Source organism: Larimichthys crocea, chromosome XVI (assembly GCF_000972845.2).
Source record: "Larimichthys crocea isolate SSNF chromosome XVI, L_crocea_2.0, whole genome shotgun sequence".
NCBI lineage: Eukaryota > Metazoa > Chordata > Actinopteri > Sciaenidae > Larimichthys > Larimichthys crocea.
Genome location: NC_040026.1, coordinates 2,465,118 through 2,477,519, shown reverse-complemented (window position 1 = coordinate 2,477,519; position 12,402 = coordinate 2,465,118). Strand labels below are relative to the sequence as shown.

The 12,402-nt window shown below is 39.1% G+C and overlaps 2 protein-coding genes across 2 annotated transcripts; one reads left to right on the top strand and one right to left on the bottom strand.

Moving 5' to 3' along the window:
- Positions 1–1,176: 1,176 nt before the first annotated feature.
- On the top strand, positions 1,177–5,098 carry LOC104935517 (hypothetical protein). The gene is made up of 5 exons (XM_010751369.3): positions 1,177–1,436; positions 2,381–2,487; positions 3,469–3,564; positions 3,681–3,842; positions 4,546–5,098. Exons 1-5 carry the CDS (start codon positions 1,397–1,399, stop codon positions 4,759–4,761), a joined length of 621 nt encoding a protein of 206 aa, XP_010749671.1. The 5' UTR covers positions 1,177–1,396; the 3' UTR covers positions 4,762–5,098.
- A 2,645-nt stretch (positions 5,099–7,743) lies between these two features.
- Positions 7,744–12,242, bottom strand: mrpl27 (mitochondrial ribosomal protein L27). Its single transcript, XM_019271257.2, has 4 exons — positions 12,142–12,242; positions 9,594–9,722; positions 8,342–8,409; positions 7,744–8,239 (listed from the first exon to the last, which is right to left on the bottom strand). The coding sequence occupies exons 1-4, from the start codon at positions 12,179–12,181 to the stop codon at positions 8,033–8,035; spliced, it is 444 nt and encodes a 147-aa protein (XP_019126802.1). The 5' UTR covers positions 12,182–12,242; the 3' UTR covers positions 7,744–8,032.
- Positions 12,243–12,402: the final 160 nt, after the last annotated feature.

The following is a 12,402-nucleotide window of genomic DNA, read 5'->3' as shown; positions in this document are numbered from 1 at the left end:
TATTACTGTCATTATTGTTACCATATCTCCATTACAGTTTGTAGTTAGTTAATGATTTGCTGCTGCTGTGCATCTGTGTCTCTCTATCTCTCTCTGTTTATCTGTCTATCCCCCTCTCTCTCTATCTTTAACTCAACTGGTCGTGGTGGATGACCATCCACCAATGAGCTTGGGTCTGCTTGAGGTTTCTGCCTGTTAAAAGGAAGTTTTTCCTTGCCACCATCGCCAAGTGCTTACTTATGGTGGAAATGTTGGTCTCTGTAAATAATATTATAAAGAGTACAGTCTAGACCTGCTCTGCATGAAAAGTGTCATGAGATAACTTCTGTTTTGATATGACGCCATGTAAATAAAATTGAATTGAATGACGACTCAAATGACTTCTCTGTGTTCATGTAATGTTTTCAGTTCAAACATTAAATATTAAAAATGTTCAGTGTTGTCAGTGTTGACATGGTGAGTGTCTGTGTAATGTTTCTGTAACGTAATCAGAACGCACACTGGGAATGTTGTCGTGATTGGGTGATGACGTTACCTGGTGGTCTGTGGATCAGATGGGATCATGTGAGATTCTGCAGGTAAGGCTGACTTGATCAGGTCAACAAGAAATGGCTTTAACCAGCCATGTCTGCTTCTTTTCAGCACAGACTGAGTCTGATTTCTTCTTCTGTCAGTTTGACAGTATCAGTCTACAGAAACACAAAATTCAAGAAAATGTTTTACACAAATGAATGCAGCAGAAACATATAAGAAACAAAACTATAACACACTTGCATTTATAACGTGTGTATAATATTTACAAAGTGATGTCATCCAAACTCATTTCAAGTCTGTGCACGCTGCTGAAAAAATATTTTGGCTGTGCTGCAGCATATAGGATGTTGAAATATGACCTGACTTTGTCAACATTTGCCACTTTTTTATTGATTAGTTTATTTTTTACAGTGGAATCCTTTAGACAGGCCATGTGGTGAGCAGAAATCTGTAATCTGACCATCATATTCATAATGTGATCATATTATTTTACTGTATCTAGCAGTGGTTTTAGAGACTTAAAGCTCTACATTATTTTTGAAAAACCTCATAGGTTCATGTTGCTCACACCTCCATGATCTTCCACTAGAGTTTGCACAAGAGTCAAACTCCTCCATGTTTGTGTTAGAGTGGAGGTTTTTCTGCTGGAGACTCCACCACTCTGCTGACATGCTGTTAATGTTTAGCCGCTGGTTAATCCTGACGGATCAGAGAGGTGGAGGTAGAAGAGTTGGCTGTTTTCCTCCAGCTGGAGTATGAAGGAATGAATTGTTTGAAACGCTGCATCTAGGTAACTTGTGCAGAGTGAGTAAACTGACTGAAGACAGGTTACAGCTTCATATCCTCTCCGAGTGAGAATCCTATGATGGCTCCGGAGCTGCTGACTGTCATTGTGGCTTCAGGTGAGTCCACGGTGTTTGATTTCTCTTCACTGTCAAAATTCAAGTTTCATATTAAACAAGTGAAGAAAGGCACCATGTTTGCTTAAATGATGAGATTATTTTCATGGTAGAGTATGAAATAGTAATTTTGAATGATTTTTCATCAAGTCTTTAAAGGCTCCAAAATGAACAATGTTTACAATTATGTTTCATTTTTACGGTAATCTGACGACATAAATGTATCACATGACTAAACTACAGAAAGAGATCATTTGAGATTTTTGAACATAGATTTATATCACCAATATGTATGATGTGAAAGATATCAGGTTACAAATGTCTGTTTTATGGTTATTAATGTGAACAACTTTACATATACTGTCTGTGACGACATTCTAAAGTCAGTTTATTATTAAAGTTAAACATTTCCAGCTGCAGTTAACCCAGATCATTCGAGGTGTGACGACATTTCAAGTTAAGTGCAAAGTCCGTTTATTGAAACAATAACAAACTCTTCAAGTTTTCACTGTGTTTTTATTCATTTCGACACATCAGCTTTACCCTCTGGGGTCCAATGAATAGTCCTATTAATGGATTTTGCAATCGTGGAGGATTGCTTGGAAGCCAGAGAGATAAATCAGACCGTGGACCACCTTTGGATAATTTGGCCACTTTTATTAATGTAGGGATAAATAATTTGACATTTTGTTCCATCATAATTGACCTGTCAAAACACACACATCCTTAAATACCTGTGAACAAAAATGATGCAGAATTGAAAAACAGAAACTTTAAAGTACATCATAACTGAGACACTCCAGAGACACATGCAGGTGGACATATTCTCCATCTTCCCTTGCTGTCTATATATACTATAACATGCAGCCTGCTGTGTAACAGCTCCATCTGTCCCCTTCTTGAAGCAGTAACAGTGTGCTGTTTCTCCTCCTCCTCCTCCACCTCAGTGTCTTGTATAGCGTTCTGTTTGGTGATCTTTGTGCTGGTGGTGGTGTTCTACAGGAAAGAACCTCTCTGCTGCAGATTCAGACCTCACAGGACAGAACACTACACGGTGAGATCAGCTCATGACCCATGAGCCTTTCATATGGTAGATTCTGTTAGGATGTTAAAGGTTGAGCCCATTAAAACTACTCTGTAAACGATCATATGTTTATTTCTGTGAGAATCACATAACTCAGAAAAACACTTCTTTTTGGCAATGTATTTTCCAGGTAATCCAAGAACAGTAGAAAAAGGAGAATTTTCACTACAGTACAGTAAATGTACTTAGTTACATTCCACCACTGACAACCTGCACTACTATGCAGATGTGTATACTGTATATAAACACAATGCTTATGCATGTTTTTGTATTTAGTTGTCACAGGCCAGTCCAGTGTGTAGAATTTTGTTGCATCTAGTGGTATAATCACTGCATCATAATAATAATGTCCTCACATCACCCTCACTTACAGGAGAAACAACACTTAAAAGGCCCTGTCTAAAGTCAGTATTTAGTTTAGTTTGCTGTAGAAACACGGTGTTTCAACATGGCTGCCTCCACTGAAGGGGACCCACTCCCTCTGTAGATATAAAAGGATGATTTTTAAGTAACAAAAACAAAAAGATTCTTATTTTCAGGAGATTATATATACATGAAAACATAGTTATGAATATTGTGTTCCTATATGCCTTATTCTAAAAATAAAGGCCACAAATTTTACACACTGCATCTTTAAGGAAAGACCAAGAAGTAGTTTAGCCTCCCAGGTGAAATAATCCCCACTGTGTGTTTTATTTCACATCTGCTGTGGGAAATGGCACCAATGTGTGCTTCATAATGATTCATCTTCATGATTCTATTTTAATATTTGGTGTTGATCACTGACACTGCACAGCATTCACTATGAACGGTTGAAGTATTGCCTGAATGTATTGCTGTGTGAAATATAACCATACTGTAGATGTTTAAATGAAACCACTATAATTATCAGAGTAACTTAACAGAAACTATTGTAAGATTGTAGCTAATCTCTAGTCATCTCTCTCCCAGGATGATTCACCTCATTACCACAGCAGACACTCTTTGATTGGCGTTGCCCGTAATGAGCACAGTGCTGCCATGAACCAGGGAGCTGTTGGACCACAGGTAAAAAACAAAATAAGACTTTCCAGCTGAGGAGACCTGATCTCTGCAAACATTTGAAACACAGCTTGTGCAGCTGCTAGAAGTTTCATATATCATCTATTGTATCATATATCTAGCTTCCTGGAAGACTGTTTATAATTGGAAAGCCAAATGACTACCACCTGAGTGAGGCTCTGCCGAGGCTGCCGTCCTATGAGAGCGTTCGTAAGAAGGACCGGCAGAGGCAGATCCACTCTCTGATTTCACAGCGCTTCGGCCTCAGTGGCTACAACGAAGAGGTGAGTGACCGATGCAGATCCTGTTCGGTCTTTCAGGAGCTTCCAGGTGGTTTCCCCAACAACATGTGTAAAACCTTTACTTCACTTCACCTTGACACCATCTTCTCTGCTTCTCATGTCCGTGGGATGTGGAACTGGAGTCAGGAGGTGATTAAGATGGTGATGTGTGAGTTTGTTGACATTTTGGATAGCTAGCTACAGTATGTAGGAAGATGAAGTCCAGGTACTTGATTTTGGTTGGTTTATTGTTTCTCCAAATAATAGAAACATCCATCAGTGAGCACAAGACCAGACTTATTTGAATTGGCGAAGTACTCTGAGATGCTGGCATGGCTTGAAGGTGGGATTACATTTCCCACAATGCTGTGAGCCGCACCTTTGTTTGATAGACTCTCCTTGACTGGGGAATGCTCATTTAAACTCCTCACCCTGATGACATCATCTTGGTTGTTTTCTTAGAATTTTGAAACTTCCTCCAGAGCAACAATAGTTAACGCACAACTGTTTTCACAGTCTGACCAGTGACTTGACTTTGGACTTGCCTTGCCTTAATTAAGAACTCGACTTGACTTGTTTGACTAAATGACTTGCGTCACATGTCTGGCAAACAGATCTTTATGTCTAAAGTTGCAGAGTTTCCCTATAAGAACATCTCTGGATCAAATAATAAACAAAATATTTCCATTATCATGTTCTGCTTTAGCCTCCACCAACATATGAAGAAACTGTTCGCCACTCCCTTGAAATTTCACCCGTACATCTTCACTCTCTGGATGTCCGCCTGTCAGTCCACTCCCATGATCACTCCTCATACCTCAGTGAAGACACACACATCAACCCCCGTCAACCATCCTCAGCACTCCAGGGTGCATCTTCTTCCTACTGCCCGGCAGAGAGCTCCAGGTTTCTGTCTATCTGATGGTCCAAGAATTTGCAGCCAAGCCACAGCATGAGAAAGAACGCCAAGAAACTGACGTGATCAGGGACAAGAAAAGGGCTCCGGGAAGGGAACGCCTGTGCTTTGAGGCAGAGCTGTTGATAGATCTATGTGATTGTGCTTGGAGGTATTCTCATGATAATGACTCTGATGCAGTCTGAATAACATGTCTCTGCATTGTTCTTGCAATTACTGGCAAGTTTTTCATTTTGTTTTTGAGAATCTTGTAATGGGTTTAAAGGTTTCACAAATATGATTCCTTGATCAAAATATTTTTGTACTGAGGCCAATATCAATTAAATACCAGTGAAATCCTGAATGTTCAATGTTTCCTTTAGACATTTGCTTTTATAAGAGTCAAAAAACCTCTTTATTATATTATTCCTCATTGTTATAGTCCATTATAAAATGTGAAAGCTATTCACTGACACCCAGAACAATTTCATTATTTTCGGATTAAAAATTAACTAGATTAATAGAATGTAGGAAAAACCTTACTGACTGTTTTCTATGTTGTTATAGAGAAACTGGAAACTAAAACTTACTTAACAGTATGTAGTAGTGTTTAGTTTTTTTTTTTTTTCAAAATGACATGCTAATGTTTGGCAGATTATGTTGACCATCCTTGCATGTGCGTGCTTACATTTGCTAATCACTTAGCACTTAACACAAAATACACCTGAGGCTCACGGGAATATCATCTGGTCATAAACTAAATTGAAATGACGACCTGATGATAAAAACTCAGGAGGAGGACCACAAGAGTCCTAACAAGTCATCCTGTAGGGGGCACAAATGTCTAAATGAAATTTCACAGCGACCTGCTCATTCGTTGAGACATTTCATGCAAAATTATGCAGCTAGAGGAAAGGTCAGGGGGATCATTGAAGTCCTTAGTATTCATCATCCAGGAGCCATGAAAGTCTGTACAAACTGTCATGCCCATCTATTAGGCAGATGTTCAAATATTTGACTGAATAGGTGAAAACTTGTTCTAAACATGTTGGTCGTCAACAAAATCATGAAGATACATCCTCTGGGCACCATGAAAAACTAATTTCATGGTAACCCATTCAGTAACTGTCAAACTAAACTAAGAACCACAAATATAGTCCTGCTGTTGGCACTAGGAGAGAAGTCAGTGGATCACTCAAGTCAGTAGGATGTATCCTCTAGGGACCGTGAATGTCTGTACAAACCAGTCCAGACCAGGTATTTCTTAAACAGTAACTGTGTTTGGCCTGTGCTCATCATTAATGACTGTTACTTTGAATTTGAGAGGTAAAGTGCGACAGCACCGGGTTACTCTATAACCCAACACAAACCACACACTGTCAAAGAATTTGTACTTCTGTTTTGCATCTATTGTTGGATGACCAGTACTGATGCTGGCCTGGACTGAGAACCAAGAATGCAGATCTTGTAACAATAGCCAGTGGCTATTCAGTAACTTCATGTTCTTATCTTTTCAAAGAGGACAAACATGTAAAGATATCAAAGAATCTATTTACTTTCACTTTTTTATAGAAACATTCCTCAGTTTCTTCACGGTACATTATCCAATCAGGCAGTGGAGTGCAAATGAACCCACACACTGAATTCAAACGCCATGTCTGCAAGCTCCTTGCATCAATCATTCTTTCTGCTTCATGACAGCGTTCCAACTCCCATACAGTGTACCAGGCAATACCAACACTCCCCCAGCATACCACAGGCAGCTGAAACACAACTCTTCCTGTTTTTTTCCTAAGTCATGTTTCATGCTCTTTCAGAGGAATGCTGACAAAATACCTTGCTGATAGGTTTGTGCCTTGCACAACACATTTTATACAGGGACTGATTGTATGAGGTTCTGATAGATTGCTCGGAGATCTGAGTAATCCTGAGTCATATTTCTCTTAAAACTAACTATATTTTTTTGTAAATTCAATCTTTTAACAAATGGACCTGCAATCCATCATCAATGTGCAATCTGGATCCTGATACTAACACAAAATCAGGAGGCGCTCATACACTGACGTTGCAGAGACTGAATGCCACCTTGTGGACAGTTTGTATGTTGCAGAGTAAGACTTTTTTTTCCCATGAATCACTTGAAAACTTGAAATCAAATGTTTGTTACTTCTCTGTGACATTGTTAGTGATAACAAATTATAAATATTTTTTTAACACTTTTATCTATTTATCTATTATCATGATTGGTTTGATCATATTTCATCAAAGCTGAATGCGCTCCATCATCAGCACATGGTGAAGACTTACATCTGCAACTGGGACTCCAAACCAAAGTATGTGGGTAAAATCTTATCAAACTGAGCAGCACATAATGCTGTGATGCAGTGACTGCACGACATCTTGTGGTCAATTTCAGGCATTGCACTTTTCCAGCTATAGATGTTTATTTTCTTTTTACAATTTTTTTTTTTTTTTTTTACAAATCTTGAATTCTTTAATTATATTAAATAATATGACTAAAATCTAAAATCTACATATAGCTTTGGTTTTGTTGACATTAGGTTTACTCCCATTACTGTGCAGGGTCCCAGAGATCTCACTGCATTAGTTCTTTCACTTAAATATTATTTTCAACGTATTAAATTAGATTAATATGACAATATAAACAACCATAAATCATTATGGAAATATTTCCTGTTTTATGGGCTATGAAAGGACATGTACAGCTTTGTTTGCCAAAAAATTACTAACAGATGGAGTCAGTTATACTGCAGAGAGGCGTTACATGCGAGTAATCCTGAGTCATTTGTCTTCAAATTCATTATTTTTCTGTAAATTCAGATTAAGTTAAAGTAAACTAAAGATTATCATATTTTATGGATTATTCTTATATAAACCATGAAAACTCTGATGACATCAAACCGGTGTGCAGCAGATTGGTGTGATCAGACTGGATTGACAGTGTGCTGTTAACACCCTCAACACAGAACCCATAGTCATAAACATAAAGACTTTTCATAGAAAACTTTAATACAGTAAATACAGCAGAGATTCAGTATTATGGAAATGGTACCTCAGTTTGTGAAGGTGGTAAGTGTGTCTGAACATGACAATAACTGTAATGAATGACACAGATGCATAGTTACACACTTCTAACTGTTCATGTGTGACCAGTTACTGACTCCTCTCTGGCTCACAGTCTCACTTCCATTGGTCAGAACAAATCCTTCTTGATCCTCAACAATATCTTGGAAACAACAATGACCTCCCAGTCCAGTCCAGTGCATTCCAGTCATCTTTAGACCATGTCCACCAGCTTAAACTTGCCCTCCTGTTTGACTGGCAGGACGTTGATGAAGGTCTTGTAGAGCACGGCTCCTTTTGGCAGCTTGGTGATGACCTTTGTGGCCTCGGGGGTTCGTGGCGCTGGGACGTAGACCTCCTTGGTGAACCTGACGTAGCCATCCTCCAGTGCGAAGATCGTGTTGTTGGTTCCCATCCCCACCTGAAGGAGAGAGGAAGGAGAACAGAAGGAGGTGTTTGATGATAACGTGTCCACTTTCACTACAGCCAATCAACATGTCTGAACAGAGAATGTGTGACTTACATGAGCTCCTGGGTGATACCTCATCTGCCTCTGCGTGGCGAGGATGTTACCCGCATGGACAAAGTTACCTGGTGAACAGATGAAAAGATGTTATATCAATGTTAATTATTATATATTCATGTAAAATCATCCAGCACAGACTTGTTTGAATGAGATAACCCATCAGAGGGAATATCTTTAAACTTGTTTATCTACACTTAAAGTGCAACTTTGGTATTTTTCAACCATAATTTTCATATCTGTGTGACTGATAGGAAAAATGATTTAGGAAAATAGCCCAGTACAGAGTGAGAGAGCTACAGTTATTATCAGTGTCAGACAGCATTGTGGAAATGATCATGCAGACATCTGGATACCTTTTTGTTAAACTGGAGACAGCTGTCATACGTCTCTGTTCAAAGTCAGACTGCACTGACAGAATCATTTTACCTCGCAGATCATCGGAACATTAAAACTCAACAGAAACAAAATAAAAATGACCAAAGCGAGAGATAAACAGAATGTTTTCACATCTAACTCTGTAAATATATAAAATATTATATAATCCAAGAAAGAAAAGTCTGCACAGATGTTTCACTGATGTTACATTGTACAGTGAGAGCAACTTCTGTTGAGTTCAAAGAATATGACAAACCTGCTTGGTGCTTCAATGTTTATCATCCTAAAGTACAACCCCTAAAAATAAGGCTGTTTTTGCTCAATATTGTTAACAAATCCCATAAAAACACCAAAACCAACAGAGTGTTATTCCATCGCTCAACACTTTGACTTCTCCACTCCGCCTGTAGAGGCAAGTCCAAAGAATGAGGGTCTTACCTGACGACAGATAATCTAGTTGAGAACAAACCTGACTCAAACAGTGTATTTGCTGTGGAATAAACTTCATGCGATTTGTCAACAACAAGAGTAATACAGCAGATGTTTCCTTTGAGCAGCAAGAAGTGAAACATTCTCGAAACACATACCTCTACACTCATTTACCAACAGATTCACCTGGCTCAAACTAATAATGCTGTTGAATCAGACTAGATTAGTTTTAACTGAGTGTAAGCTCACTGTTGGTCTGGGCGTGTGCTGTGTGTCTAATCTGACCTCCTGCTGTGCATCAGCTCCTCTGTGTCAGTATCTATTTGTAACACCTAGGTGGGGAGTTTGAAAAAGGCGTGAAGATTATCTCCACAACCTAAAGGCTGTCATTCCAGTGAACTTGAGGATGAGGACGAACAACGCTTTAAAACAAACTTCTTCTTACCGTCCTGTTTCTTGAAGCCGTATCTCCGTCCGGGGCTCTTTCCTCCGAGGTTCTTGCTGCTCCCTCCGGCCTTCTTCGAGGCGAACCTCACAGAGTCCAGAAGAGACGACTGAGCGGGCCCCAGTAGACCTGAGACCAGCAGCACAAACACATCCACGTCAAGTCACACTGTCGTCCAGTTTCAGCCCAACCACTCATATACACTGTACGTCATGACATCACAAAGTCCATTTCAAATCTGACAGTTTATACAGACACATTTTATTGTGAGCTGGTGTGTCAGCAACTCTCCCAAACGTCTACAGTCTTGGTGATGCTACAAAACAGTTAATTAGTGACGCACAAGATTTATTCTCTCTCTCTCTCTCTCTCTCTCTCTCTCTCTATATCTATATATATATATATGATATATGATGATGTAATGTATGCAGATGACACTGTTGTGTACACACGTGCAAAAACAGCTCAGTTAGCAGCTGCTAAGCCAACAATTGCATTGGAGAGGATCACACAGTGACTTGATCAATCATGTCTGAGTCTAAAGGTAAACAAGACAAAGGGTATGTTTTTCTCTAAAACCATGGTACAACCTCCTAACGCTGATATCCTCATCAAAGGTGAAAGGATTGACATAGTCACCAATTTTAAATATCTTGGTGTAACAATGGATCCAAATTTGAACTTTAAGAAACATGTTAAAAACGGTTAAAACCATAAAGTACAACTAGAAAATTTTAGACATATTAGAAACTGTCTCTCTTTGGACGCAGCAAAGATATTTATGCATGCTGATTCTTTCCCATATGTCTTATTGTATTACATGTTGGGGACAGGCTGGGGAAACAACCATAAGACCTCTTGAATCCATATACAAACAAACTCTAAAAACTCTAGACAAAAAGCCAATACATTTCCATCACTGTAGGGTACTGGAAAAATACAATTTACTGAGCTTTGAGAATTTTTTTTTTTTTTTTCAAATTTGTGCCTTGTTTATAACGTTTTAAATTGTTTGGCCCCTCTCCTCCACTACGTGACTTTGTGTATATTCGCTCAGTAAGCTCTATTAGATCCTCCAAAATATCTCTGTACGAGATTGTACCATACAATTTTGTCGCTCTGAATTTGGGCAATCAGTCTTCTCTGTGAAAGCCACAACTCAGTGGAATGCCCTACCTGACGATATAAAGAGCTGCAGCTCCATCAGTACATTTCAAACCAAATTAAAAAGTCTGCTAAAGGATACTCAGCTCTGTAGCCACTGACATTGTGGGTGTATGTTATGTGCTATTGTGTGTAACTTTGCATTTTGTGTTATGTGTCCTGTGTGTTTTTTTGCTTTGTACTGTTGGTTATTGTGCTGTAATATTTGGAAATCTAACACCGAGGCTGTGTACAAGAAGGGGATGAGCAGACTCTACTTCCCGGGAAGCTGAGATCCTTTAACGTGTGCAGCAAGATGTTGGAGATCTTCTACCAGTCTGTTGTTGCCAGTGCCATCTTTTCTGCTGTTGTTTGCTGGGGCAGCAGCAACAGAGCCAGCGACACCAACAGACTTGAGAAGATCATCAAGAAGGCTGGCTCTGTTCTTCGACTGAGACTTGAGTCTCTTGAGACTGTGGTGGAGAGGACGACGCTGACTGTCGAATCGCAACTTATCGCAACTTTCACTTCCTTCGCAACAAAAATGTAAAAAGCACCACTACTTTCACCTCAATTTTTTTGAAAGCCTCATGCAACATCAGGCATTTTAGGCAACTATTTCAAAAAAGGCCCGCGAAATCCTGGTGGGACTGGCTGAATAAACTGTTATCCATCATGGACAATGAGCAGCACCCTCTCGATCACACAGTGGACAGACAGCGGAGCACCTTCTCCCACAGGCTGCTACAGCTGCGCTGTCGAAGGGACAGATACAGGAAATCTTTCCTGCCACATGCCATCACACTGTTTAACAACAGCTAAAAATTTACAGTCATAATCTACAGTCACTGCACATGTCTCCTTTCTTACTTTGCACCAAATCAACACTGCCAATTTGCTGAATATACTTTTGTACAATATATTTTATTTACTATTGCTATTTTGATATTTTATTATGTATAGTTTGTTCTTTATATTTCTATTCTTATGTTGTTATCGTCACTGTGTGTAATGCTGCTGCTGCACTGTAATTTCCCAGTTTGGGATGAATAAAGTCTATCTATCTATTTATTATGTTTTAATTGTGTCTGCCGAAGGGACTGCAGATTAAAAATAGCTGTAAGCTAACTCTGGTGCAGTACATCAAATGTAATCGTTTATGTTCATGTTTAATACTGTACATGGTCACATTAAATGAATTAATGAATGAAACTGTGTCATTCACACACAGAGCAGCTAGCACAGCTAGTGAAGTTAGCATGTCAAACGTGTGTTCCCGCTTCAAAACGTTTAAAATATTTCCAGAAAACACGGACCTGCTGAGAACTAATGAACCCGTTCAACGCTTACTCGCAATCTATTGATAAATTCATAAATGTATAAAACATGATAAATATAGATTCACCTGCTCTGCACTTCAGCGTCAAGGACGCCAGCGCTGCCATCTTGAAAAATGTGACGTAATTGATGATGCGTGTTTGCGTCACATCCGGTATTGGTGTTGCATTTAAGTTCCCCCACAGAAAAACGTTTGCCGTAACGACGCGGTGCCAATATTGTCACTCAATCATCGTTATTCGACAATAAATGTCACATTGTACCTATATCCTATCAAAGCAACACGTAGCTTGCGTCAGCTGTATCAAAAAAGACTACAAATCATATT

What these genes read in the sequence shown, in the direction of transcription:
- mrpl27 (XM_019271257.2), bottom strand. Translation starts at nt 12,181, where the DNA reads ATGGCAGCGCTGGCGTCCTTGACGCTGAAGTGCAGAGCAG. An exon ending in GACGCTGAAGTGCAGAGCAG is followed by an intron (nt 9,723 to 12,141) that starts GTGAATCTATAT and finishes TGCTGGTCTCAG; the next exon opens with GTCTACTGGGGCCCGCTCAG. An exon ending in GGTATCACCCAGGAGCTCAT is followed by an intron (nt 8,240 to 8,341) that starts GTAAGTCACACA and finishes TCTCTCCTTCAG; the next exon opens with GTGGGGATGGGAACCAACAA.
- LOC104935517 (XM_010751369.3), top strand. Translation starts at nt 1,397, where the DNA reads ATGATGGCTCCGGAGCTGCTGACTGTCATTGTGGCTTCAG. An exon ending in ACAGGACAGAACACTACACG is followed by an intron (nt 2,488 to 3,468) that starts GTGAGATCAGCT and finishes TCTCTCTCCCAG; the next exon opens with GATGATTCACCTCATTACCA. An exon ending in TCAGTGGCTACAACGAAGAG is followed by an intron (nt 3,843 to 4,545) that starts GTGAGTGACCGA and finishes GTTCTGCTTTAG; the next exon opens with CCTCCACCAACATATGAAGA.